This window comes from Paecilomyces variotii, assembly GCF_004022145.1.
Source record: "Paecilomyces variotii strain CBS 101075 chromosome Unknown C8Q69scaffold_8, whole genome shotgun sequence".
In the NCBI taxonomy this organism is placed as follows: domain Eukaryota; kingdom Fungi; phylum Ascomycota; class Eurotiomycetes; order Eurotiales; family Thermoascaceae; genus Paecilomyces; species Paecilomyces variotii.
The window spans coordinates 291,031-318,040 of NW_021167147.1; the positions used below are offsets into that span (position 1 = coordinate 291,031).

The window sequence follows — 27,010 nt, forward strand, 5'->3', positions numbered from 1 at the left end:
TAGAAAAGGAAGTATCCCAGGGACCGAGGCGATACTTGCATTATGAGTAGTACTATTCACGCGCGACAGCTATTTTCGAAATTCCATGGTTATATGTACACCATACCGCAGATCCAGGAAATCTATAAATCAGATGGATCATAGAAGTTTCCCCTAACGCCCTTGGCCCCGTGAAATGAGAACCGTATTTCCATTATACCAGAATGCTATACGACAGAAAACAGAGAAGTTTTAGATCGCTGAAATTCGTGGAGAGAAGGGAGAACTCTTTCCCCCCTGGTATCATGAGCCCTGCTGCCTCTTCTCCGCCATGAGTCTTCGGTACTCCTCCACAATACTTTTACGCTCACCGGCCAGCTCTTCTCTTCTTCGAAGACTTCCGGCCGCATTAGGCACGTTGGCGACATCGACTCGCGCACCTCCTCGCACCTTGAACACCTCTCGTGGCTTTATCAACTGCGGCGGCGCCTGTACCACCTCCAAGGGGTTGGCAGGTCTTGAGGCACGATCTCGTTCCTTCAGCTTCTCCCATGGGTCATCGTCGTCGTCATCATCAATGTCAGAGTCTAGTCCATTCTTGCCCTTCTTCTTTTTCTTGGATTTATTTCCCTTCTTCTTCGCCTTATTCTTGCCTGCCTCAGCCTCCCACTCTTTCCACAGATCCAACTGCTCCTCCATCTCTGCCTCTCGCTCCTCACGTTCTTCTTGCTCTCGTTCTCGGATCTTTGCCTCTTCCTCTCTCCATCCCTTCTGTAGTCGTCGTAGATGCTTCTCATGCTTCGTCTGCCGTGTCTCCCTCAACTTCGGCAACTCTCCAGAGGCCGGATTTCTCGATTTACTGATCCCAGACAGTGGCAGCGCCATATTAACCCGCGCAGAGTAATCCGACAATTTCTCACCCGGCAAAATCTTCGGGATTGCAGGATTGTCTTTCGAAGACGCCGACACTTGGGCCTTTTTCGCAGCCTTCTCGTTATTATCATCGCCTGCACCATCCCGTTTGCGCTTCTTGGTTTTTGACCCATCGTCCAACCCGGATGGCATCCGGCCCGTCTTCTGTAGCTGCATTAACCGCGCAAATGCCTTGGGTGTGTCGTCCACGAGGCCACCACCAGCTCGTGACTTTTTCTTCTTATTTGTAGCAGCCCCATTCGCGACATCGGTATTCTTCTTATCTTTGTTGTCATTCTTATTCTTATTCTTATTCTTCAGTTCCGCTTCGCGCACAGGAAGAGGCTTTGCGATCGTGGAGGGCGGGAGGTCATAGGCTCTGTCGAATTTTTTTTAAACGGTTAGAAAAAAGCCCATCCCATCCCTCATGTAAATAACATCGATAGTAAAGAAAGAACTTACGACTCATCATTCTTCCGTCTCTTATGCTTGTGAGGCATTTTGGGCGAAAAAAAAAACCACCGCAAATAGTGGTTGCTGCGCTGGTGGTGGTTGGCGTTTTCAAGCGGACGGAGATTGAACTTTGCCCTTTTTTTTTTCTTTGCTTTGCTTGAAACTTCTCCGGGGCGATCTGATAAGATCCCGGGGCTTATCGGCCCCAGACAAAGAGAACAGTCACGACTCACCGGTGCCACTGAGAAGAAGTTGAGTCTATTCGAATAGGTTCTGGGTCATTTTGCTAGGTGAATTGTCAGTTGTTTTATTTTTATTTTATTTTTTTCTAAGAGGTTCTGCCTTTCTATCGTTCATATCAATGGATAGAACCATTGCCCTTTGGATACCTAATTATATGGCCTTTACACAAGTTGAACAGTGATGAAAAGAAGCTACTTGCAAGACTGATCACCTTGAAGAAAGCTAGCGTTAGTTGAATGTTGCCGAATTTTCAAGAATGAGCCTGTGATGTGGCATGGAAGCTTGGTTCGAACTATAAGTATTCGCTAGGTATGTACTGTAACTAATCGAAAAAAAAAGAACTCATGTAACTAGTTTCACCTAATTGATCAAATATAGACTATTAGATGCCAGAAATCATCATACATCCAGGTTAACTGGCAAACAATATAAGTAATAGTGCATAGCATTGCGAAGTTTCAAAAGACAATCTCTATATTTACGAGCCGGAAAGAAACTCCAGATTAGTATACATGTCCCGGGTCAGTTAATTACATATAACCAGACGCGCATCCCATTTCCCGACCGTTCCGCGCGGATAGATAGATAGATAGAATCACTGATTGTCTTTGCTATCGGGCCGAAATGAACATTTTTTCTCTCTGTCTTTTGGATTCCGGTGTCCGGATATCATTCGGCTTTGGTAGTGTATGCCATGTTATTGGGGGTTGAATGTCAAAAACCCGGAGAATCCGAGTCATACGTGTATGTGGAAAAGAACTCGATAGATTAAGTAGGGAGGAGGGGGATAGTGTCCCGGAGGGGTATTCGGATAAGAAGGCATTCTCGATGCAAGATGAAAATTTAAGCTCGGGACTTGCATCCAGCATGGAGAGGTGCTCGAAAAGTGATATGACATAGAAATGGTATATTAATATTGTATAGGTACGTGGGATGAAAGACGGTCGCGTCTGTACTCTGCTCGATCTGAACCAATGAGCATGAGAGTATGCTGCGAATCTTTAATATAGGATAGATAGAAGAAATCCTGTTCGTCTTCTCAAGAAGGCATTTTAAAATTATCGCGGCCACTGCTGTAACTATGTACTATGATCTGCGCTTGTTACCAGACCGACCCTGGTTAGTCTAGCAATTGTCTACTGGTATGTCTACGTTCTTCGACTGACGTGAGTGAAAATGCTTACATTGCTGATCTCTCTTTTTTTACGTCAGTGCTTCGGATGTCGCAAGGTATTCCCCGCGTAGTTGAATATGGGCACGCGGGGAAGGGGATACAAGATGAAGGCTAACAGTTCATTATGGAGTTGATGGAGCGCTCATCATATCTCAAATTTGATCCGGGTATGACGCTGTGACGGCTGAGACGCAGAGTTGGCATATCCTTTCCGTGTTGAGGCCATGATGGAAGTTCTTGTCTGTCCAAAATGCCTCGTTCTAGATAGTTTCTTTTTTTAGGTTCGAGATAGTGATCAGCAGAAAACTGCGTGGACGCTGGGGTAAGGCATGGACCCAGTGAGCAGAGGATTATTATTGCTCCATGAGTCCACCGAGGGGGAGACGATCCAGACGACCTCCGATATATGGTACATGTGAGATTTGAGAAGCGACAAAGAAGGGGAAGAGTGAACGGCCCTCTTCCCTTTTAGTAACTAGATAGATGTACCCAGTTTGGGGTCCTGTCAGACATAACGGCAACTATGACAGGGAAGAACCTTGAGCTCCAGTTCGCCATATATTATAGCCAGCTTTCGAACGAGTAAAGTATGGATTGCCGGGCTTTCTTCGGTATGAATGCCTATGTGAATCAAGAGATGGATGAATGTCACCACCGAATAAATTGCGGAAGCGGTGGCGCTCGCTAAGTACTGGGTCTGGACTCTGTGGTGAGGTTTTTGTTGGAACGCGAGCATGAGAAAGTACAGTACATAGTAGTAACTTAAATAATAATAATAATAATCATTATCGGGGTCGTAGTAGTTAGGCATAAATTATTATTATTATTGATTATCGTACAGTAGTTAGTCGTTATGTAGGTAGATATGTATAACTATAACCGATGCCGCTTTAGTCCCCAAATTGGTGTGGTCTTGAGCTGGATCTCTGTGATAACGATAGAAATATAGAACCATGATAATAATATAGTTCCGCGTGACTGAACGAGATTCTCAACAGCCTGTATGCCTTTTCATGCTGCACTGGGGATAGCGAACTCTGGCGCGTGTGTCAAGCGTTGGCTATCTCAAGTCGTGCTGGTGGACCAATCGACCAGGACGTCGGATGCGCGTGGCTCTAGCTGGGTCCGTGGGAACTTGTAAGTTATTCTGGCTCCACGCCAGACGCCCAGCTTATTCGCTTCGAACGATTATACCCGAAGGAGGGTACAGAAGCCCGTGGGCTCCAGTAGCCACGGTCCAAGGGAAAACACGGATCGCTGGCAACAGAAGAAGAGACGAGACGAGATGGCGGAGCTGTCAAGTCAAAAGGCGCCCCTGTTCCCCTCCCTTGACTCTCTCGAGATAGCAACGGGAAATTTGACTCCGGCGGCGTTCTGTCTGGTGCTCGCCACTTTGCCCTTGAGGATCTCGACCTACCTGGCCCGATGTCGCAAGCGTGTTGGCGAGTTTAAGTATACGTGAAAAGGCGCAGAAAGACTGGCGCTGGGGAATTAAAAGATATCAGAAAGACAGACCAGTGGAAGTACCAATACTTCCTTTTGGCCAAGCTTTTAGCTGCTCAGGAACGGGCGTCAGGGCAGCGAATCGACGATGTCGTCGTCCTGCCGGAGCTTCCGCTCCCCGGCTTATCATCATCATCATCATCATCATCATCAACCTCATCAGCATTACGATGACCAGGACACTTCCCCGCTCGACTTCTCCTCCTTCAGGCCAGGTCATGAGCAGGATGAAGAGGCTGTCGAGTTGCTCAAGTCGGACTTGCGATTCACAAACGACTCCATCTCCGAAATCGACCTAGAACGAGAGCATCACTCGGGACTGCTTCGGCCTCGATGGAGCACCCTCCGCACAGCGCTGACTCGGCTGCGATCGCGCTGGCATAACTCAGCAAATACTCATCGATTCCTGTCGGCCGACGAGTCGCGTCTGGGCCGTGCGCAGAAGCGATCGGTGAGATCCAAGAAGCTGCGGTGGCTGCTATATTCCATTATTGCCTTCCTCGCCATGCTGTAAGTACCGCGGAGGACCATGGCGGGGCTCATGGTTGCTAACTAACTACGTACTGCCAGGGGTCTCGTTCAATTCTTCGTTCTGGCCTGTGCCATCGTCGTGTCCTTCTTCCCCGACGAGTTAGAGCAGACAATTGGTGATTGGGGTCAGCCAGGAACCCCGACAGAAGGTTGGAGTCACTGGCCGACGGATGCGACCAGGGAGATCGTGCCAGTGGGATGCCATTCGCATAATGACTACTGGAGAAAGGTCCCTCTGTTTTCGGCACTGCAGGCAGGTTGCATAGGCGTCGAAGCAGACGTGTGGCTGGCGGGAGATGAGCTCTATGTCGGTCATACCACGTCAGCCCTGACGGCCAACCGTACATTGAAGAGTCTCTATGTCAACCCGCTCGTTGAGCTCTTGGAGAAGCAGAATCCGGTGACAAGCTTTCATCCGGCCAAGGATCAGCCTCTGAACGGTGTTTTTGACACTGATCCATCCCAGACATTGATTCTCCTGATCGATTTCAAGACCGACGGACCCGCCACATGGCCTCATGTGGTGTCGCAGTTATCGCCTCTGCGTGAGCGTGGCTATCTCACTTACTTCAACGGCACGGACGTGGTGCAAGGTCCAGTCACTGTCGTGGGAACGGGTGATACCCCATTCAACCTGCTGACGGCTAACTCCACCTACCGTGACATATTCTTCGATGCGCCGCTGGCTAAACTCGAAGATGAAGGTCCCCCAGAGATGGATCCTGAGGGTCGTCCACTACCCAGATCACCGGGTCCCAAGCGTCTACCACACGGCTTTGGCCAGGGACATTCCGGTCTACCGAGCGACGTCAACCCGGACATTTTTGATCCCACCAACAGCTATTACGCTTCCGTTTCTTTCAAGAAGTCGATTGGGCTCCCCTGGCACTTTCACATTACACCCCGGCAGTTGGAGCGGATCAGAGCTCAGGTCCGTGGCGCCCATCGCCGCGGCTTGAAGGTACGATACTGGGGATTGCCTAGCTGGCCCCGGAGCCTCCGAAACCATGTCTGGAGCGTCCTCATGCGAGAGGGCGTCGATATCTTGAACGTAGACGACCTAAAGAGCGCTACGAGGCGAGATTGGACTCGACGATCTTGGAGATGGTGGTTTGCTTGATGATCTTCTATTGATGCTTATGGTTATATACCCTTTTCTGCTTCCCTTCGATTCACCAGGACGGTTTGACCCGTATATATGCGATATGATTCACTCGATAAGCGATTTCATTATACATGCTTCTTGGGTGTGGCGTTTTATGAAAGAGAGGACTTTCCATGGATATTCGAATCTTTCTTCCTGACTTTCGATTTATCTTCCTTCGGAGGTGCTTGTGCGGTGTTACATAGACTAAGTTCTAGACTGCTATATACCACTGCTGATTCTGCGTCGTTTGATAGCTCAGCCATTCTCGATTCATGCCCATATCATACTTACATTATCGTCCGCTAGACTGCATAGATATGACAATCGATTATATGATTTACGTCCGTACTCAGGCTGCCTGTGGTCAATATTGCGGCATAATATAATATATATAGGGTATCTATCGATTACTGGAATCGCATCAAACAACAGCATCCTCCTCTCAACGTCCAGATGAGTAGATCAGAAAGTCTACAAACAGAACAAGGCCTCTTCTCCAAACTCCCTGATGATACTGCCTTCCTCCCGAATGATACTTCCCAACCAGTCCCTGGCTGTCTCAAAATCTTTAGCTCCAAACTTCACCAGCACGAATCCAGCCCGCACCCGCGCGGCCGTCCAGGTCACGTCGTATTGCTGGACCTTCGTCTCTGGTGGACGGTCATCAGTCGCGGACGATGACCAGTTTCGACCACCGATACGAGGCTGCGACGTGAACGCCTCCATGATAAAGGATGCGAGGTGATCAAATACAGGTCCGTAGAGAATCAACGTTCCCACAATACCATGGGGTCGAGTCCGTTCACGGATGAGGGTATTATTATTAGTCTCCTCACCCTCCTCAACATCCACACCAGGCCTCATCTCGTCATCGAGAATGACTGAATCCCGCAACAGGAGTCTCCTCTTCTCGCCATTCCCATCCACAGACCAGACCTCATTTTTCCCCTTCCAGAAATGAAAGTCCCAGTCCTCCCCCCGCGATGTCCGCCCTTGTGTCACCCAGTCCAGCACGCAGAGACTACTCCGTTCATTGCCCATTACATCCCCATCGACCGTGAACCGCTGAATCTGCTCATACCGACTATCCTTAAACGGAGCAGTGGGATCAGGCAAGTAGCAGAGAGCAGCCTGGCTTCCAATTCGAACATCCAACACCTGTCTGCTCATATCGTCCTTCTCTTTCGATCGTTGTGCCCTCCTCCCATCGTCGGACGCAGTCTTGAATATCTTCGTGCTACCCTGCGGTGTCGTCACGACCAGTCTCGTGCGCGGATGCAGCGTTATCGAAACATCGATCTGATCCCCTGGAAGTAAACCTCCGCCATAAGTGAGGAGGTAGAGATGGATAGGCCTCGTGGCGGCGCATGGTGGTAATACGGAGGACTCCGGTGTGAATCCGACAGCACGAGATAGGAGCTTCAGGGGGTATTTGTACGTTAAGGTCTCGAGGGTCGGGATGGAGGGAGGAAGTAGAGATAGGACGACTTCGCCTTTGCCGGGACTGGCGACGGTTGATGCGAAGGGGGAGTTCCAGGTCATTCTGTTTCTGGTGTGTGTGTGTGTAGAGCTGCCCTCGTAGCTTATGGGAGGTTACTTGTGGGATTCAAGAAAGGCAGGGTGTCGATTCAATTGAGGGTAGAATAATGCGCTTTATCATCATGTCTAGACTGGGAAATGCTTATCGCGGATGGCTCTTCTATTGCAGTTTGGTACGAAGACGCGGTCTCTGGATCAATTCGTGATCTAATTCTGTAGATGAAGTCTGGGGATCAATGCGATCGCATATACATAATGGAAGCCATCGATTTCTAGCTTGGTCTAGTGAAAGCAATAATAATAGCTAGGTAGAGAACACAGTTCCAAGCTCCAACGCGGGGAACTCCGTAAGACCCAGATAGGAGCTTGAGATAGGGCTTAGGGCTGTGCTGGTCAGATGATTTATCAATAATACATAGAATACATAAAATACACGCTAGTAAGCTTGGCGGGAAACAACAATTGCGGGCGATCTTGGGGAAAGTCGCGTACCTAACTAGTTAAGTTACTCTCGTAGCTCCTCCAGGCGTCGACAGTTCACGAGTCTCCCAAGTCGACAAGACGTCTTAACTCACCCAGTTTATGCACGGTCTCTGAGACAGGACAACGTCAGAATTACAAGTCGATCTATCTTCGATTCTGTCCCATCTTGCAAAAGTCATCCAGCGCGTCTACCTGGTAATAGACGCGACGCTCGAATTTCCCGATCCGATAAACCGAGCTCGTCGCGTAACGACCACCAGCGGCTTTTTTTTTCGTGCGCGATATATACATTGGTCGACGTGGCATACTTGGTGGACCATCTGTCGCGATTATATCATCGATGAGTTCGTGATCACATAGAGTGATTTGTCTGATCTGAAAGAATGGAAGTCGAGTCCCCGAACGGGTTGCGCTCCTCCAGCCCGGCCTCTGAGCCGGAGCAGAACGGCGCGTCATCTCCGCCAGCAAACCGAAGGAAATCCAGTCGCGCCATTCGGAAGCCGGAGCTGTTCTCGCAAGCAAGCTACAGTACGAGCAAACGCAAGCGCGGCACACGACGCGACAGCGACGATGACAACGATGGAGACGACGGAGACGGAGAGGAGGGGGAGAACACAGAGGAGGAGGAGGAGAGCGATGAAGATGAGGATGACGATGACGATGCAGATGAGGAGGAGATAAGGGCCAGGAGAAAAGCAGCGCGCAAGGCGGCAGCGAAGAGGAAGTCGACAACAAGGGGGAAAGGGAAATCACAGACACGCGCGACGAAGAAGCCCAAGATAGCTACCAACGGTACTGGAAGACGCCTTGCCATCAGAAGTGCTACAAACGGAAAACAGGCATCACGGCCCAGCAGGCCGCTGGTGAAGCCTAATCTCAGCGGCCCCGAAGAGGGCTTATTTGGTATGCAATGAGTTTGGCGGAACACTGGTCATTTCATCTACTGACATTTCTTTCATAGGCGAGGTCTTTGTCAAAGATCATCCGCTCGATGCAGTTGCAGCTGACTGGCTTACTCAATGTCAGCAGGACAATGTCAGTGCGCTGCGTGACATGGTCAATTTCATTCTCAGATGCACTGGAACAGATCTCAAAGTGACCAATGCGGACATTGAAGATGTTGATAACATCCAGAGGAAAGTCGTTGACCTGGAGGAAGAATACAGGGCTCAGGACATTAGCGAATACCCGCTTATCTCGAGGGCAAAGGAATTTCGTAATTTCCGGTCAACGCTGGAAGAGTTCTCGGAGAACATTATACAGACTCTGCACCATTCATCTATCCTTTACGAGGACAAAGCGCTCACCGATAATATCTTTACATGGGTGGGTACAATATCAGATTCAAATCTGAGGCCATACCGGCATACTGCAACCTTGGTTTCTTTGTCGATGTCCTCAGCCTTGTGTGATATCGCCCATGAAGTGACGTCCACTATAGCAACCTCTCGCAAACAATTCGAAGCCGAGAAAAGGAAAAAGACGGCCAATAAAGGTAGAATGACGGCGATTCAGCAAGCCATTCAGGAAGGCCAAGAGAAACTAGAGAAAATTGATGAACTGCTGAAAGATGCATTCACAAACGTCTACGTGAATCGATACCGGGATGTCGAGCCGAAAATCCGTGCAGACTGCGCGCTTGCCTTGACTCGCTGGATGCGCAGCTACAGAGAGATGTTCTTTGAGGGCCAGTACCTCCGGTATCTTGGATGGACACTATCAGATACCGTGGCGCATACGAGAGCTGTGGTGGTTGCAGAAGTGCGCAAACTCTTCGCAAGCAGGGATAATATCCCAGCTCTGCGGGCATTCATAGATCGATTCCGATCCAGGTTGGTGGAAATGGCTACGCGAGATGCAGACGTCGGCATACGTGCACACACAGTTGAGGCTTTAGATCTCATCCGGGACGCCGGCTTACTTCAGCCCGACAATATCGACACTGTTGGCCGGCTTGTGTTTGACATGGAACCCAGAGTTCGGAAAGCGGCAGGCCGCTTCTTCGTCGCTAATGTCGAGGACGTCTTTGACGCAGAAACTGAAGAGGTCGCTGAAGAACTAAACGAAACATTTGCTGACGATGATAATGAGGACGATGATGACTTTGAGTCTCCTAGACGCTCGTGGATCAAGTACAGGTGCCTCGTCGATATCCTGCAGGCCTACGATGAGCAGGAAGCACAGGGCAATCCAGAGAAAGCCACTATTCCCTCACGAGGTTTCCTGACCGGTGTTCCCACAGACTCACGATTCGTGCTTGCCACAGAAGCTATATATCCACACCTCAAGGAACTCGCACAATGGCAGTCCTTGGCCGGATATCTACTTTATGACCACTCGCAGATCGCCGATGAACCGAATGCTGATGATACGGCTGGTTCGATCAAAAAATTGTACAAACTCGAAGAAGGGCAGGAGGTGATACTGCTTGGGGTATTGGGTTGTGCAGTCAAGCTTCGAATACTGGAAATTGCCCAGGCTGAGAGCGATAGACGAGGGCGCAAGTCCAAGCTTCAGCAGGAAAAGATACCAGAAATGCAGGAAGAAATCGCACATGACTTAGCTCAGATTATCCCACGACTCCTGAACAAGTTCGGTGCCGTCCCAGAAGCTGCTTCAGCCGTCTTGCGCCTAGAACACTTGGTCGATCTGAACAAGATACAAGACTTCCAGAAAGACGCGACCGCTTATTCCTCATTGCTGAATGATATCAATAAGCAGTTCTTGACGCATTCTGATCATGAGGTTCTCGCTGAGGCAACAGTCGCCTTTTTACACGCAAAAACATCTGATGAAATGAAAGAAATCATGGAGAGTAAAGTTCAGGAACTGTGGGATGACATGGTCGATACGCTTGCTGCGCTGTCACGAGAGAAGGATGTTGAGAGAGGAGCTGCTCTTTCCCGCTCGACGCTCACCGGGCTCGCGAACACCGTGGCGAGGATAGCAAATCTTGCCAGTATAACTGATTGCACGAGCATTCTAGAGACTCCTCCCTCTTCGAGGTCGAAGAAGCAGAAAGGCCGCTCCGAGGCACCTTTCAATACGTTGATCCATCTCGCAAAACGAGGACTGAGCGCTTATGATGCAGATGAGGATGACGAAGACCAAGAGGAACTAGCTAGGCTGGAGAAGGAGTTGGTTTCCGACAGCATCAGAACGCTTCTTTTCTACTTCATGTGGAAGGTACAGGGTTTGACTGCAGCTCTAAACTCGGGAAGCGCTGCCTTTGATACGGCTTTCTTTGAGGCTCTCGCTAAAAGTCGCGAGGTCTTTGTCGCAACCCTCACATCTATCATGCGGAAACGGGGTGGTCTGGATGACTTGCGCTTCATGGCGACTGTAACTCTTCTCGACGTGCATATCCTCTTCGCGACCCTCCGCCGGGCAGGTAAGGGTGGTGAAGAAGCCTCGAACATCGATGAGGAGGTTATTGCACAAAAACAAAGTCTGGTCCACGAAATTGCGCCAGAAACTCAAAAACTTATATTCCGCATCCATAGTTCCGCGGAGCGCAGTTTGGCCAATTTAACGCGTCAAGCGCTTGAGCCAGCTGAGGATGATGATCCCTTGGACTCTGACGATGAAATCGATCGTCCACCGGTTGACCCAGCAGAGGAACAACAAGTTGATGATCGACTCCTTGCCAGTGTCCTTGCTGAGCAGAAACTATGCGAGCTAACAGGGAAGATTGTCCTGGCAATGGTGGGACACGTCATCGATTCGAGACAATACAAACAGAGGCTACTCAAAAATAGGACCCGTCTAGGTCATAATTATAAAGAGGTTCTTGCGTTCCTGGACGGGGGCAAGCAGGCTCGCCGAGGACTATCCACGGAGAAGGAGGCTGACACTGGAGTTAACAAGGACTCCGACAAAGTAAAGTCTACCGAAAGAGTAGCTGAGGAAGATGACGAAGAAGAGGAACCAGAAGAGGAGGTGGAAGAAGACGACGAAGGCGATCTACGGAACAGGGAACTTGTCGAAGATGAGGAACCAGAACCTGGTGAGGATGATAACGAAGAATTGAGTCCGCCGCCTGACGAGGATGATGTCATGGGCGATTAGTCTCAACTCCTTTTCTCATTTCTGTAACCTTTTTAATCTTTACTGGTCCTTCTTATGTTGATATGTGATTCCTATTTGAAACAGCGGCGGGTGAATCTTATGTATTTGCTGGATGGATGGACCGAGTTGCTACTGCCATACTTCTAACTTTGTAATGTTCTGAACCATGAACATATTTGGACCCTCTGAATCGGTTTGGACACTCCACAGAGACTAGCTTGTAGAAAATTTATATCTAAAGTGCTGGCTATGGCTAGTATGTCTAGACAATCAAGAACATCAGACTCGCTTTTCTGTATTGAGGGCGGTACTTAAAGTCTAGAGTAAGTACGTAGTAGCCCCCCCGTAAGTAAGGTGCAGTCAGGTAGCCCTCGCAAGGTGGTGAACCGTGTCAGTCATCCATTTGGCCTGGTACTTAAATCCAAAATCTGAATTTATCGCTAATTAGAATATCAATACTGTGCCCCCGTTCCCCCCGAGATCTAGAATTAAACAACCAACCGGCTTTTCTATTAGAAACTCATCTATATACTATCTGCTTCCTCCCATATTTCCAGAGGTTATATAGGTAGCCGGATTGGATATCGGATATCGAATTATTCTAATCCTCATAGTTTCCTCTCGGAATATACCTCATTGTAGTTAACAATCAAGATCCGCAACTCGACACTATCAAAAGTAAGTAAAATGGATGTATTTTTTGGACGTCTCACTCCGAGAGAAAATGTAGTTTCGAAAGTTGTGTGCATAAAGTTTCTTTCCTGTTTGCCATTAGTTTTCCCATTTCCGGCATAAGTAGTCTCCAGGTACGCTGTTATTGTAATCACCGCCCGATATCGTCTTCCCCATTTAGCTTGTTTCTCTCTCAGATCTCTCTATCATTCTCATTTCAAAGTCCCAGTTATGTTAGTGCTCTGTGCCTATAGTTACAGTTCAGTTATCTGGATAACAGAGAAATTACTACGTCAGGGAGAAACAAATCCAATGGTATAAATGCTATACTAGTAGACTGGGTCTTAACGATTAAGTTTCCACCAAAATGCAGTTTGACACAATCTGGAACCAAGCTTTTCTTATCGACCAAACAGAACTCCATTCTTAATCTGCAGGTCTACTGCGCCTTATAATAACACAGCATCGGAAAGAACAACTCTTCAGAAATGATAATGCGTTGATTTAGTGCAGAGTCTCCTAAGAAGTGCGTCCTGTGCACGTGTATCCATAAGACTAGTGTATTACAGTTTGCTTTCCAGCAATTACTATTTGAAGATAATATGCTTGTCTTCTGCAATACACCAGGCGCATCATTATAACTATAATCATTGTTAGATAATGTGTTAGATCTAGTAAAAGATGTTAGGAATGAGAGGTCCTGCGCTAATAATAAGTATCAAAGCTATCTAAAGCATACCTGGGGGCTGGGGTGCGAGGACATGTAGATCCAAAACCATTATATGTTGTTACCTGGGTCCCCTAATCATAGTCACAAACAGTGAAGAGGTTCGGAGATTACTTCATCAGACTTCCGAATCGATTCGAATACAGGTATCTCAGAGTATAAAGGCCAATCTTAATGCTTACAAAGTTCATTCAAGATCCACTGAGCACCTGCCATCTCGTGGTAAAAATAATGTGACAGAAGAGATGATGATGTGTATTTGTTTCTATCTCCAGGTCTAGGAAGATTTGCGGGGTACCAACTATAGTTACTCCAACTGTAGTCACTCCAACGGCTCGGTTCCAGGGAATGTAGTTTGGGAATAGTGCTTGCTTGGGGGGCATTACTGTCATATCTCTCATGACGGCGGTTCCATTAAGACAGGAGGAGATAAATATGATATTATGTATAAGGAGTACAGGGCCTCCTAGTCGCCCTTGACTTAGGCAAACTCACGAAGAGCCCACTTCTGCATCCATTCGCAGTTCAAAACTTCGTCCGCAGTTGGCCTCTCCTCAGGTTTAAACGCAAGCATAGCCCTTAACATGCTGAGCAAAGCAGCCTTCTCAATCTCATCCACCTCCTGCATCCTAAACTCTTGCCTTGGCAGCCGCACCGAATCATTAAATCGGCGCTCCAATGGCCGCGAATGTGCCTCGATTTTCCTTGTCCCATCCTCGTTGAACCATTTTGCACGAGCATCCCACTTCGACCACCACGGCGCTGGTAGCTTTCCAAGGCAATCAACTTGTTCTTTTATTACCCAGTCGGCTGACGGATTGTATCCCTCGAAAAGCGGGCATTGAGCTATAATGGCCCAAATCGTGCACGCAAGTGTCCAGATATCAGCAGGAAAAGACTTTCGTTCTTCGAAGTAGACCTCTGGTGGGGTCAAAACTTCTGGTGCATTGGAGTAAGGCTGCTCTATAGCAGCTGGCATGAAAGACTCGCCAAAGTCAGTAAGGATAATTTGAGCTTCTGATAAGGTAACAAGCTCGCTTTCCTTCCCTAGCCGAATAGGCACAATAACATTTTTAGGGACCCCCTGGGGAAGTTGACACTTGTCTAGACGCGCGACCGGCTCATATTGAGGAGATCCATACTTTTCGTAAAGCTGTTCCGGCGAGAGAGAATCCATGCTTCCAGGTAGACGAACTAAGACGTTACCATCGTGCAAGTCTGCCAGTGATCCATCATATTAGACATCCGGTACATAAAAGGAGAAGAGAGAGATCGGAACACCACGAGAGGATAACTTACCACCGTGAACAATACCCTGGGAATGCAGGAATGCCACTGCCTGGACAAGTTGGGCAGCCATACGCCTAGCTACAGGCAGCTGAAAGAGGCGAATAGAGGAGGCATCTTTAGCTTCTGCTAGACTCATCATTCCAGGTTCGGTTACATAACAATGGTGTACGCCGTTAGGCCCAGAGAGAGAAAAGACATCTAAAATTGACGGAATATATGCTGCCCCGGGATGAGCCTTCCCTTCCAATCCTGTGTTATTCAACCGGCGTAGGATATCAGTCTCTCGCGTCCCAATAGGATCATGTGCTGCGACCGGTATCTTTATAGCGACATATCTTCCGGATTTCTGGTTCCGTGCTAACCAAATCGTTGAGTACGCACCGAAACCAAGCTTATGGACGATCGAATATCTACCATCCAGCTGCTCTCCGATAGTTACCGGATGGTATCCTCCGGGACGATACCGTTCGAGCTTCTCCACATCCTCATACGGCATGTACTCGATTTTGTGCTGAGTATCATAATTTTCCATGGCAACTTTTGATTCCATCCTGGCGGTGAAAGATGTATACGATTTCGAACCTAGTGTAGTTCGAGAGGTAGCGTGTATGGTGCAGTTAGGATAGAAGGCTAACTTTATAAGACGCGAGGAATTTGCCAAGAAGAGCCTGGGATGGTATAAGCAGAAATTCATAACGTTCCACGATTGAATGTATCCTGATTTATCCTTGAAATTCGCCGACTTCTTTAATAATGGAAAGCAGTCACGACGCGTGTTATGCTTTTCTAAGTCCTTGGCATAAGTAGCGGAGCACCTGACCATTATATTCTATAGTCGAAGCACCAGCTAACAGTACACCTGGTTCAGGTCCGGATCTCACAACACTGCCAGCATTAATGGTAGACACCAGGAAGATCCGGACGGTTGGCACCTGACTTTCTGTTATAAAGATTCGACGCGGCTCGCGAACGGGACCCATACCGCGTGCCACGGATATACCCCTGGAAAAAGACGTATGGGAGCTGGTGAAATCTACCCATGCCGGTGTCAAGTCAGACTCTGTTTTGAGGAGAAACGGAAAAGCTGTGTGGCCGGCAGAGAATGAATTGGAGGCTGCTCCCGAAACTGGCTATGGACATCTGTGAGGACATTTACAAGGAAATACTGAGCTATATATGAGCCATATTTGTGGATTTACAAATGATCGATGACATTCGGGATGTGATAGAGTGTGGAAAAGTCCATATAAGTTCAACTACATCGGATCAGCCTAGAGCCAAATTCCCAATAACTAGTCACGTAACAATAATGCTGAACATAGTTGGCGTCTAATACGAACTTAAGCGGGGTGTCTTTTCTCTCAGATAGCGCAACTGCTGACAACCAACTGATGTCGAGCTATGTGCGTAATAACTGACAGCAAAAAAGAAAAAAAGAAGGCACCGAGGGAGTTTCTGAACGCTGCTGCTATTCCTCTCTTCTTTGAGGTCCATCAGAGAGACATTGAGCCAAGACTATTTGACGATGGAGGTAAGGATACTACATACCTAATGTTGTGCACTGGTTAGGCGATTAATAAGTGCCCAGATATGTATGACCGACCTGCACTATCCGCCTTTCTCATAGCGTCAGATGCGTTAAGAGGATTACGGATATTGGCGAAGATATCATAGAGTGGATTGTTCTCTTTCCCAATCCGTAGCATGCTCCTCTGTGTGGAAGGGATCGGGAGGTTTCCAACTAATGACATAGGGCATGTTGTTTGTCGTTGGAAGAGGTTCTAGGGGTTTATACTGTAGTCCAGACTCGGTCACAAGGATGGAAGACGAATTTTATGATCGAGTAGGGCATGTGAGGTCCTTTGAGAAGGGGGGCATTAGACTCAAGGCCACATATAAGGTGTATATGTAATAGTACGCTTTCCTATCGGATAATCAAGCGCATATTGGGAACAATCTACCACATTAAGTCCTTAGACCGCTAGAGATAAATCATACACTTCACGTCACCAGGTCTGGGGTCGAGGTCAGGGTCATCAATAGCTTATATGTTGCTTTCAGAAAATCAAGTATACTTTTAGGGTAGTCTTCGGGATATTTAATTCAGTTGTTCTCTTACCAACGACAGGTCAGGCGAACGTTCTGAGGCACATGGATAGAAAATAGAACCTCCGAAAACGAGAAAGAATGTTCAGCCAGGGGAGAAGCCGAGGAAAGAAGCACAACGCAGGGTACTCGTTTCCACCACAACGGGACACAGGCCCTCCCATTACTGTCAGGGGGAAATAATTTGGGAAATAGAAAAGGGGGAAGAAAAAAAGAACCAGCTAGAAATGGAAATACGCCTGTGTATGGGGGATGCTTAGAACTGTGCTATGTGTGAGAAATCGGGATTACATGACGGTGAATCTTGTTTATCGTGAACGAAGAGCTTCGCGGCAGGGGTAAAGGGTTCGAGTGGAAGGATGAATCCGAAGCCAGAAAATACGGGCCTATGCTCAAACGCCGCAAAAGTGTATGTGGAAGAATGGCAGTGGCCGGCGGGATGAGAAAGCGTCCAGGCCTGGGAGATGAGTACAATCATCTTTTTATAAATCACCCAAGATGACAGCAACAGACGTCTAGACACCCACGTATTCGTACATCATAACGGAGGCGTCTATTTTTGAAAGTATCTCCAGGCCAAACACGCTGGCCGGCAGTAACTGCACAGGCCCTAACTGGAAGAAATATAGGTCATTTCAGAGGGATCCCAAGCTTTACATATCCATGGAATCACCGGCGTTGCCGAAGTTGAAGCCACCAGGTTGTTGCTGGTTGGTACCAAGAGCGAAACCGGTCTGAGTCTGCTGAGGAGCAAGCTCATCAATGTCACCAGCAGCCTCGTCCTCATCCGAGAAGTACTTCTCGATGATGTTGTAAGCCTTCATGTAGATCTCTTCGTTTGCGTTGTTCTGGCAATCGTGGATCTTCTCCATGCCACCAGCCTCTTCGATGAAGAGAGCATAGCGGTTCACAGCTGGCTCTCCAGGCTGAGCAGCCTCCTTATCCATCTCTCCAACCTTGAGGATGTTCTCCAATCCATCCAAGGCAACCTGAATGATCTTGTTGTCGGGGCAAGCCAAGAGATCACACAGTGGCTTGATGCAGCCCTGAGAGACCAGATACCGGATCTGGTCGGGCTTCTGCAGACCGCCAGAGGTAGCATTCGAGATAGCCCAGCAAGCTTCCTTGCGGGTCTTGAAGTCTCCGTTGGACAGGAGGTTGATCAGAGGAGGGATGATGCCAGCGTCAATAACTGCCTGGATCTGGACGGAGTTACCAGCGGTAATGTTGGATATGGTCCAGCAAGCCTCCTTCCGGATACCGTCCTTAGTAGAGCTAAGGAGAGACAGCAGAGCGGGCAGAGCTCCGCAGTTGATAATCACTTGCGTCTGAACATCATCACCGGTCACGATGTTACCGACGGAGCGAAGGGCTGGGGTCTGGACAGAGGTAGAGGCATGCATGAGGAGTTCAACCAGACGGCGGGGAATTCCGGCTTCAATGACGGCTTGGATCTTGTCGTTGGAGCCATCGGACAGATAGGAAATAGCCCAGCATGCATCGATGAGGACCTCATCATCAAGCATGTACACAAGCTTGGAAAGGACGGGGAGGGCAGGGGCAATCTATATCCAAGTTAGAAACGTAACCGAGTGGAGAAAAAGGATGGGTGTTATAATTACAGTATTCCAGTCAGGCTGAGGGGTCTTGCCACGGCAGAAGTTGCTGAGCGTCCAGGTAGCATTTCGCAGCATGCTAAGCTTGCGACCATCGCTGATCAAGTCCAGCAAAGGACGGAGAGCACCAGCGCCCAGAACAAAGTCACGGCACTGGGGGCTGTCACCGGCGATGTTTCCAAGAGCCCAGACGGCCTGTTCCCGGACGTCAGGTTCCGGGCTTTTCAGCAGCTCGACAAAGATCGGAACGGCGCCAGCCTCAATGACAACTTGTGTCTGCTGCGCGGAACCGGAGGCAATGTTCGTCAAAGCCCAGGCAGCTTCGAACTGTACCAGGGTATGAGGAGATCTGAGGAACTCTACGAAGCGGCTCACGACACCAGTCTCGATGACGCGCTCAATCGGGGGGTTGCGCTCCTTTGACAACAGCTTCCTGAACTTTGTAGTCGCCTGGATCTGCTGCTCAATCTGATCGGAGAAAACTCCCTTAACCATCTCTGGGAGCTCGACATTAAGCTATGACACGGTCAACGTTAGCAAAGATACTCATGACATATGCGTAAGACGGTTTTTTAGCTCAACGCGGGGAAGGTGTCGTGTGCACGAAAAAGTCGATCAGATATCGACTCCTCGCTAAAGACACATGATGGATAATCCCATGCACGACCAAGCTGCATAACAAGCATCGCATCAAGCAGGGAAAGGGAATGTTCCAAGATAGCACCGCATACCTCGCTCTCTATGGTGCCCGCCTCATCATCGCTGTCGGTGGCGGCAACCATCCCACCTCCAACACCGATGCCTCCATCACTAGTCTGAATACCTCTCCTCTTCGCAAGGTTCTCTTCTCTCTTCTGCTTTCTGATCTCAACCTGTTGCTCCTCACGACGACGACGGAGCTCATCTGGCTTGAACTGGTTTTTAGCCTTGAACTGAGTCCGGCGATGCTCTGGGATGTAACGCTCCGCCATGGTTGCTTGTTGCGTGCAGACGGGATAGGTTATCTGTGACTTAGTAGGAAAAGGAAGTTCCCAGGGGACGCAAGCCCAAAGATGGAGGAGAAAATCGGGGAGTGGAAGAAGCAGACAGGATCGAAGGAGGGGAAAAAGTGTTGATGCTTTTCAGGTGGGTTGGGTTCGACGGGGGGTGATTTGCTTTGGGGCTGTTTTCGGCCTGCTCGTAAGCGCCACTCTCCGCCTAAGCGACGTTAGCGCGGGTCGGCTCTACACGCGCGACAGCTGTGAATTCACAGATTTGCCTCGGAGATGAATCCTTTTTCGATGGCGATGAGATAAAAGCTGTCGCAAGAGCGACTCTCTTTTTGGCTCGTCTTCGCGCAGCCTCTTCCGCTCCTCGTGCTGTGCCTGGCTCGTAGTTGTGGCCTGAGCTTCTTTCTACTTTTCTCACTAGACTCTGTTCCCTTGGATACGGCCACTACGTTTTTTTTATTTTGATTCACTGTGCGTTGTCATTGGCTATAGACTGAGGAGCTTCTTAACGTCAGCCGTTCTTTCGTGGTGACTTAGTCGTTTTGTTCTCCCTTGATATCCGACTCCTTTCTGGGATTTCCTACGCGGATGCGCGTCGATCAGAAGCGGTCATGCCATCGTCACTGCCACCAAAGTTTATTGATGTTGATACGGCCAAAGCAACCCACGGATACATTCATGTCATTGGGGTGGTAGTCGACCTGTTGCCCAAGACGCGCTCGGGCGGCTCGTCTTTCGTGACGACCTTTACTATTAAAGACTGCGACATCGATGGCAATCCTATGTCTGGACTGAAAATCAAGTACTTCAATGATGACGAGTCTTTACTGCCTGAACTTCAACTTCACGATGTAATTCTTCTGCGGAATATACGAGTAGGTTTTCATATCTAGTCTTGGCATACTGCTGGTACTGACCATCTGCGTAGATGCGTCTTTTCAGGGGGAGCCTCCTTGGCGTAGCAGCCCAGCATGACAAGATCCCATGGACAATATTCCGTCGGAAGGTGGCAGGCCAGACAAATGCACTCGTGATTCGCGGATGTAAGGCCCCGGAACCCTCGCCTGAGGAGAAGGCATACTCTCATGCTCTTCTCAACAGCATTCCTGGGGCAGGAGCCAGTATATCGAGTGCACCAGATCAGGCATTCAACTATACCAGCACCGTTACAGTATCCGCATCCCGTAGCCAACCACCGCCATCTACACCGCGAGACAAATTCTCCTTGATAAAGGATGTCAAGGCTCATACCTTCGCTGATCTGGTTGTCGAAGTGGTTAAGACATGGCGCGAGTACGACAAGTTCATCCTCTATGTCACAGACTACACTTCACATGGAGAACTATACGACTATCCTGACCCCTCAGCCGACGATGGTGATGGAGGCGATTTCATCTCTCGTCGACAGAGAGAATGGAATGGTCCCTTTGGACAGATGACTCTACAGGTCACACTTTGGCAACCGCACGCATCTTTCGCACAGAATAATGTTAAGGAAGGCGACATCATTTTCATGAGCAATGTCCATATTAAAAATCACCGTGTGAACGGTAATCTGGACGGCAGCATGCATACAAACCGACTACATCCCCACAGAATCAACGTCAGTATTGTAGATCTGGATGATGACGAGCGTGTCGCGGAACTCGTGAGACGAAAGAAGGAATATTGGCGAAATGCCCGAATCAGTCGGCTTTTCCCAGGCAATAAGAAGAAGAATGATGGGGCGAAAAGTTCCAAGAAGACTGCAAAGCAGCAAAAAGAAAAACCGAAAAAGGAAGTAAGACGAGAAGAAGGCCAAGTTGAGATCTCAGAATTTTCAGCACCCGCACCTTCTCAAGTAAAGCGGAACCAACTGAACCCGAACAGTGAGTTACAGAAAGTGCCATCTCCGATATATTCTGTTCCTGACTCCACTGCAGTTCAAGCAGCACATCCTGCTATCCCTTGCCGGTCGCTAGAAGAGATACTAGACGGCAAAATCCATCTCAATAACGCCCCTGGAGGCTATGAGTATCGCCTTCCTTTTCAAAATATCAATTATAGAGCCGTTGTCCGTGTGGTCGACTTCTATCCGCCTAGATTAGAGGATTTTGCCGTTTCTTACAATCCTGAAGATGATATTCTCTCCGAATCAGGGACTAGCAGTGAAGACAGCGAAGGAGACGCAGTCATGACTAGCGGTTATTCGCGCCGTCGGCGCATCTGGGAGTGGCGTTTCTGCCTGCTCGTAGAGGATGGCAAGCCCGTTCCTCGTGGGCAGCCCAAGGAGAGAATGAAACTGTATGTCTCCGGGAAAGATGCAGAATATCTGTTGAAAATAGACGCTACCGAGTAAGTGTTTCACCTTCACGCCAGCCATCTCAAATCTATATCTTGGACAGGACTGACTCAATGTCTTTCCGTTAGCCTGAGGAAGAATGAAACCCGACTGGATGAGCTTCGAGAGAAGCTCTTTCACCTCTGGGCAGATCTAGAGGAGAAGAAAAGAGCCCTCCCCAATGGGAGCCTAGACCCTCAGAGTCTAGAAAATCCTTCTGGAAAGCCATTCATATGCTGTATCAAAGAATATGGCATCAGAAGCAGAGAAGAACATAATTCGGATGCAATGAGTGACGACGAGGACAGCGCTGGTCGTGTGGATCCCCTCGCTTGGGAGAGGAGATTCCACATGTTTGGCACGACAATTAATGCTTGAAGCCATTTCATGTAGACTTTTTTGGCGAGAGTCTCGCTCTCTGATAGTATTTCCTTCGGATTCTGGGGGCGTTATTATTGGCTATGGATTCAGGATGGCAGGTTGGTTTCTTTTCCTCTTCAGCGACTGGACTTATATACCCATGTGGATAGCATCTCAGAAATCTATATTTGATAATCCTATGTTATGGTTACTGCATATTAAACAAACATTCTCAAAGATAAGAATCTACCAAGATGCTTCTGTGCTGAGTACCCGGTGTGTAGACCTAAAAACGACACAAATATACAAATATGTTATGTACTTCGCTCAGAGCAGAGGGCAAAAACAGACTCATGTAAACGATATTGTAAACGATATGTAGGATGGGTCTTTGATGGTAGCTACGCCATATGTTGCATTCCAGAGTTGTGCATAACATGCCTCCCATGCCAGTATGGAGTGAGAAGTATGAACTTGCAGACAGGTCTGCTCCGTCTCCCAATTATTGTTTATACATTTTTTTCAGGAGACAGCCGATATCGTGTAATAATTTTGAGAAAGGCAAAAATCCAAACAGGTTGTGGTGCACAGAAATTATTGGCGCTCTCGGTCCAAGTACCAGTAAGCGCCGTAGTTCAGACCTTCGTGACACGGACAACTTGGGTGTCAATTCCATGTGCCGAAGTGTCAAAACGACAGTTAGAGCCCCAAAAGCACTCCTTCTTGCCTACTTCGCTTTGCGGGCAACGATGGCCGTAGATGCATTTTGGGTCATCACAATCCGGTCCATAATGACAAGGGGTCATACGAGCAATAGCCTGTAGGATGACCCGTTCACTCTTGGTCAACTTGTGAGTATGATCGTGGTAACAATTCTCATCATTCGGGCATTCGCCCAGGAGAAAATGGACGTTGCACAGCTTCATCTTTTTGACACGGTTCAATTCCTCTTTGGGAATGTTTTTCAAATCTAGACGGTCGATTCGCTGGCCATATTTATTTCTTTCGACTGTCGGCACTGGAGTAGATGGTTTGGAAGCGGAAATCTTGACATCTCCAGGTGTAGCAGAGATGGAAGCCCAGGAAGTTGTAGCAGTAGCGCTGGAAGACGTGGTGTTCGTAGATGTCCGTGTGAGTGTCGTTGCTGGTGGATTAGGCGAGCGGACCGCCAGTGGAGCGGACAATGTTGTGCCTTTCAAATTCGTCGCATGTGTGACTATCTTAGAGGTTCTGAATAAGTCGGCGAATTTGGTCACTCTGTAAGAAGACTTGATGGATTCTAGTTCCCTCTCGAACGGAGCTCCTTCAATGAGCGATATACGTCCGGTAAGCTCCCTGTCTGCCAACGTTTCCTCTAGTAGCCGTGCATATCCGTTATCGTGCGAGCAACCCAGGAAGATCTGGTGGCAGTGGCAATTGTATAAATGAAGCTTAAAATTCTCTATTACGAAAAGCATTAGTACAATCCCCCCCGTCTAACTCATTTGATGGCGGGGCACAATATTGGCAAGGGAAGCGCCCAGGGTTCAGAATGGAACAGCAAAACTTACCTGCAAGCTTATCGTCTGCCCTATCCTTGCCAGTTCCAACATCGACAAAGTCGAAAAGGAGTCTGCTGCCGTTGAATCCACGCACAAAATCCTGGAACACAGAAGCCTTTTCAATAATCCCTGCCTTGACACATGTCTCAGCAAGTCCCTGCACATTGGCGAATATTCTCGTGATTATCTTTGGTGACGAGATCGATGGAAGGTTTCGGGTAACATAATCGCGGAGGCAAGCCCATAACTGGTTTGCAGCATCTCTCCCGCCTTGTTCTCCTTGCTGAAGGAGATAATCTTGGAAAATCATGCCATCTCCATCAAGGAACGCAATGACAAAGGCTTCACGGTCCTACGTATGAAAGCTCAATCAGCAATTGCAAGACGCCTTACCAGTGGAAACGAACATACCATAATGGTTTTGATTCTAGTTATCTGGTCCATCAATTCCATCTCATGGATCTGTATATCACGGTTGAAACGAGTTTCCCGCTGATGGTCCAGCTTCTCTTGTTGGTAGGCTTCCTCTAACTCGCTTACACGTTGGAGGAGATCCTATTGGAGACGAATGGATTAGATTCGCAGGAGGGAGATGGAGGTGACGGATTATACCTCTATTAATTGATTTTTGGTGTGTTCTATAGTTTTCACTTGCTCATAGCGCTCAAAGAGCACTTGGGTACTCGCTGTGGACATCATATTGAGCGTTCTCGCAAATTTTTCTGGGTAGGGTTGCGAAGGGATCAGTTGCAGAGAGCACTCGGAAGCTCTTTAAATAAAGCGCGGAGCCTTTGGATAGGTTCAAAAAGGCCAGCACAGTCCTCGTAAACTGCTGTTGCTTTGAAACAGCGGGAGAGAGAAGGATTCACTTCTTCGCATAAATGCAATAAAGAAGGCGCTTCAGCGCCAACGGATGGATGCTGAGTCAGCTGGCGCCGTGGGCGCGATCTCCAGGCAATGGACGGAGAAGCCAACGTGGAGAAAATAGGCCAGATCTTCCTCCCATCCACCCTTCCTCTGCTTCTTGGACCCTCTTGTTCCCTTCCTTGCCCCAATTGGTTTTCTGAACTGGTTATAGCTACAATGGGTCGCTTTGGTCTTTTCCCTCTTGCCTTGCTCTCCCTACAGGCATTCTGTGGAGGTGCTTTCGCAGCGGTGGTATGTTTGTTGCGATCCTTTGGTAGCTTCTTTTGGTTCAGTCACTCACGCGACATCTGCGGCATCTAGGAAGCTGAGAAAGTCGAAAACCCCACGGAGACTCCTAAGCTGTCTGTCTCAGTCCAGGCTGCTTTTCCTGCTTCTGAGATTTTCGGAATCAAGTTGGTCAATGGCCATCCAACTCAAGCACTGCTCACATTCAGCAATGACGAACCCGCTCCTGTTACTGTGAGCTTCGTCGGCGGTAGTCTGTGGACTCTTGATGAGCAGAGCAGCATTGTTCGCAACGTCACCACTACGAGGTACAATGTGGAGATCCCTGCGGGAGAGAAGGAGAGTCTCAGCTACAGCTTCGTGACCGACTTGCACCCCCAAGATCTGAGACTTAACATTGCCTCAATTTTGAGCGACAGTGAAGGCAGGTATTATACTGTTCAAGCCTTCAATGGTACTGTCAGCGTTGTGGAGCCGGACACCAGCATCTTTGACCCGCAGATGTAAGATACTATCCTGCGCTCTATATTCCCTGTCGGGGTCGTTGCTGATTTCTTCGAATAGTATCTTCCTCTACTTCTTCTTGCTTACATCCTTCGGTGGTATCGTTTACTTTTTCTACGTCACTTGGATCGCCCCGTACTTCCCCCAGAAGCGTCGCGCAGGAAAGGGAGGCGAGGGAGCCAAGAAGTCTGGTGCGGCAAAGAGGGTGGACGAGCAGGGTTCTGCTTCTGGATCCGATGTCCCAGTGACTTCTGCGACGACATACAATGCTGAGTGGATTCCGTCCCACCATATCAACAAGCCCGAGGCCAGGAAGGTCAAGGGCACAGGCCGTTCCAAGAGCCGTGCTTAGTCGTTTCAACGGCCATGGAGTTCACGCCGGGTTTCAAGTGACCAGTCCTTTCCTTGGAGACCGTAAATGTTGGTGATTTTGGGTGACTTTGGGCATCTTTCAGAGTAGGGTTCCAGTGATAGCTGGCCTGGGTGGACCAGTGCTGAATGCGGTCAGGCAAAAGCATTGTTCCCTTTTGGGTGGGAACTGTATATGTACAATGTTGTATTTTATCTGTCTCATCCTAGATATATGACAAGTGCCTCTTGTATTTGAACAGAGGCCTTTCTTAATGATAAGGGTACAAGCGAGCTGGCGGCCAGTACCTTGCAATGACATGCTTATTACCACATGGTGCTCAGAGCACGAAACTGCATTATATCCGTTTCCATTCCTCATACTCTTGGTCAAGGTGTCTTTTCAACTCCGTGAACCTGTTGCCAAAGTTCTTCTTACATCGCCAGCATACATAATCACGCTTTAGGTACCCTTCTCTTCCAGGGTGCCTCCTTACATCATCCTTCGCAAGCGGAAAGTCATTTATATCAATGAAAAAGGGGGTAGAAAAGCTGTTATAGTGCTTCTTGTGTTTCAGGCACTCACTATGCCGATCCACTGACAGAACGTGGATATGTAAGTGATTCATGGACGGGTGCGCATGGATTCCCGACATGATCTCCGCTTCCCAGTTCCTCCCTGGCGGCAGCTCTTCTGGTGGTGGGTCGGCGTCCATGGCCTCTTGTCTTGCCTTTTCCAGTCTCGATTCTTTCCCATATTTTCTCCGCAACTCACCGGCGGCAAGGGTGCGAAGTTTCTTCACTTCCACTTTAACCTTTTCCAGGAATTCTCGATCTTCAAAGGCTTCAAATGGATGCAAGCGAAATTTCGAGGGATCGCGTGGAAGCAAGAGGAGGTGGAGAGAGGATTTGGGATAACGATCATGAAGCGCGACAAAGTCGTCGTCGTAGTAGACCACAGTGGAAGAGGGATAGGATTCAGGCTTCGAGATATAGGCACCTAGTGCATCACGAACTCTGAATTCTGAAGGATGCTTAGCTGCGTGTTTTGGTTTATCTTCCTGGGCATGCTTCTGATGCTTGTTTTTTGGTGACATGAGCTCCGAGACTAGTCAAATATGTCAGTGGACAACTGCATGTACAAGTAAAAGAATGCAATAATTACAAGCATTTCTTTTCTGTGGCCTTTGCTCCGTTTGCTCTGCTGCAATGGGTTCTTCCTTCTCTGGTACTTCAGCGTCTGATGCATCAGAGGATGCGTCCGTCATGGTCGTCAATATAGAAAGCAACAGCTATGAAAAGAGTACACAGGCTGTTGTGGTTTATAAGGACAATAACAGCTTTCTTCAAAAA

General features: G+C 48.5%; 11 protein-coding genes across 11 annotated transcripts; 5 read left to right on the forward strand and 6 right to left on the reverse strand.

Moving 5' to 3' along the window:
- C8Q69DRAFT_472045 (hypothetical protein) lies at window positions 1-1,474 on the reverse strand. Its single transcript, XM_028630953.1, has 2 exons — window positions 1,354-1,474; window positions 1-1,270 (listed from the first exon to the last, which is right to left on the reverse strand). Exons 1-2 carry the CDS (start codon window positions 1,389-1,391, stop codon window positions 283-285), a joined length of 1,026 nt encoding a protein of 341 aa, XP_028483575.1. The 5' UTR covers window positions 1,392-1,474; the 3' UTR covers window positions 1-282.
- Window positions 1,475-4,230: 2,756 nt separating this feature from the next.
- Window positions 4,231-6,274, forward strand: C8Q69DRAFT_310316 (PLC-like phosphodiesterase). Its single transcript, XM_028627245.1, has 2 exons — window positions 4,231-4,774; window positions 4,835-6,274. The coding sequence occupies exons 1-2, from the start codon at window positions 4,353-4,355 to the stop codon at window positions 5,913-5,915; spliced, it is 1,503 nt and encodes a 500-aa protein (XP_028483576.1). The 5' UTR covers window positions 4,231-4,352; the 3' UTR covers window positions 5,916-6,274.
- Window positions 6,275-6,285: 11 nt separating this feature from the next.
- Window positions 6,286-7,837, reverse strand: C8Q69DRAFT_472049 (urease accessory protein UreD). Its single transcript, XM_028630954.1, has one exon. It carries the CDS (start codon window positions 7,482-7,484, stop codon window positions 6,414-6,416), a length of 1,071 nt encoding a protein of 356 aa, XP_028483577.1. The 5' UTR covers window positions 7,485-7,837; the 3' UTR covers window positions 6,286-6,413.
- Window positions 7,838-8,000: 163 nt separating this feature from the next.
- C8Q69DRAFT_472050 (hypothetical protein) lies at window positions 8,001-12,315 on the forward strand. Its single transcript, XM_028630955.1, has 2 exons — window positions 8,001-8,867; window positions 8,926-12,315. Exons 1-2 carry the CDS (start codon window positions 8,348-8,350, stop codon window positions 12,030-12,032), a joined length of 3,627 nt encoding a protein of 1,208 aa, XP_028483578.1. The 5' UTR covers window positions 8,001-8,347; the 3' UTR covers window positions 12,033-12,315.
- Window positions 12,316-13,912: 1,597 nt separating this feature from the next.
- On the reverse strand, window positions 13,913-15,253 carry C8Q69DRAFT_487404 (kinase-like domain-containing protein; the record flags this gene model as incomplete). Its single annotated transcript, XM_028631979.1, has 2 exons — window positions 13,913-14,649; window positions 14,731-15,253. The coding sequence occupies 2 exons, from the start codon at window positions 15,251-15,253 to the stop codon at window positions 13,913-13,915; spliced, it is 1,260 nt and encodes a 419-aa protein (XP_028483579.1).
- A 163-nt stretch (window positions 15,254-15,416) lies between these two features.
- Window positions 15,417-16,034, forward strand: C8Q69DRAFT_472054 (hypothetical protein). Its single transcript, XM_028630956.1, has 2 exons — window positions 15,417-15,524; window positions 15,590-16,034. The coding sequence occupies exons 1-2, from the start codon at window positions 15,475-15,477 to the stop codon at window positions 15,825-15,827; spliced, it is 288 nt and encodes a 95-aa protein (XP_028483580.1). The 5' UTR covers window positions 15,417-15,474; the 3' UTR covers window positions 15,828-16,034.
- Window positions 16,035-17,392: 1,358 nt separating this feature from the next.
- Window positions 17,393-19,887, reverse strand: C8Q69DRAFT_310356 (putative karyopherin alpha subunit). Its single transcript, XM_028627246.1, has 3 exons — window positions 19,175-19,887; window positions 18,450-18,959; window positions 17,393-18,392 (listed from the first exon to the last, which is right to left on the reverse strand). The coding sequence occupies exons 1-3, from the start codon at window positions 19,412-19,414 to the stop codon at window positions 17,481-17,483; spliced, it is 1,662 nt and encodes a 553-aa protein (XP_028483581.1). The 5' UTR covers window positions 19,415-19,887; the 3' UTR covers window positions 17,393-17,480.
- C8Q69DRAFT_472056 (hypothetical protein) lies at window positions 19,581-22,293 on the forward strand. Its single transcript, XM_028630957.1, has 4 exons — window positions 19,581-20,307; window positions 20,361-21,300; window positions 21,355-21,766; window positions 21,842-22,293. The coding sequence occupies exons 1-4, from the start codon at window positions 20,044-20,046 to the stop codon at window positions 22,128-22,130; spliced, it is 1,905 nt and encodes a 634-aa protein (XP_028483582.1). The 5' UTR covers window positions 19,581-20,043; the 3' UTR covers window positions 22,131-22,293.
- Window position 22,294: 1 nt separating this feature from the next.
- Window positions 22,295-24,521, reverse strand: C8Q69DRAFT_419878 (C-x8-C-x5-C-x3-H zinc finger protein). Its single transcript, XM_028628381.1, has 4 exons — window positions 24,266-24,521; window positions 24,065-24,208; window positions 23,663-24,005; window positions 22,295-23,553 (listed from the first exon to the last, which is right to left on the reverse strand). Exons 1-4 carry the CDS (start codon window positions 24,350-24,352, stop codon window positions 22,748-22,750), a joined length of 1,380 nt encoding a protein of 459 aa, XP_028483583.1. The 5' UTR covers window positions 24,353-24,521; the 3' UTR covers window positions 22,295-22,747.
- A 215-nt stretch (window positions 24,522-24,736) lies between these two features.
- Window positions 24,737-25,661, forward strand: C8Q69DRAFT_445853 (putative translocon-associated protein, alpha subunit; the record flags this gene model as incomplete). Its single annotated transcript, XM_028629092.1, has 3 exons — window positions 24,737-24,811; window positions 24,881-25,308; window positions 25,370-25,661. The coding sequence occupies 3 exons, from the start codon at window positions 24,737-24,739 to the stop codon at window positions 25,659-25,661; spliced, it is 795 nt and encodes a 264-aa protein (XP_028483584.1).
- Window positions 25,662-26,016: 355 nt separating this feature from the next.
- Window positions 26,017-26,925, reverse strand: C8Q69DRAFT_508298 (HIT-like domain-containing protein; the record flags this gene model as incomplete). Its single annotated transcript, XM_028632958.1, has 2 exons — window positions 26,017-26,765; window positions 26,823-26,925. 2 exons carry the CDS (start codon window positions 26,923-26,925, stop codon window positions 26,017-26,019), a joined length of 852 nt encoding a protein of 283 aa, XP_028483585.1.
- Between the last annotated feature and the right edge of the window lie 85 nt (window positions 26,926-27,010).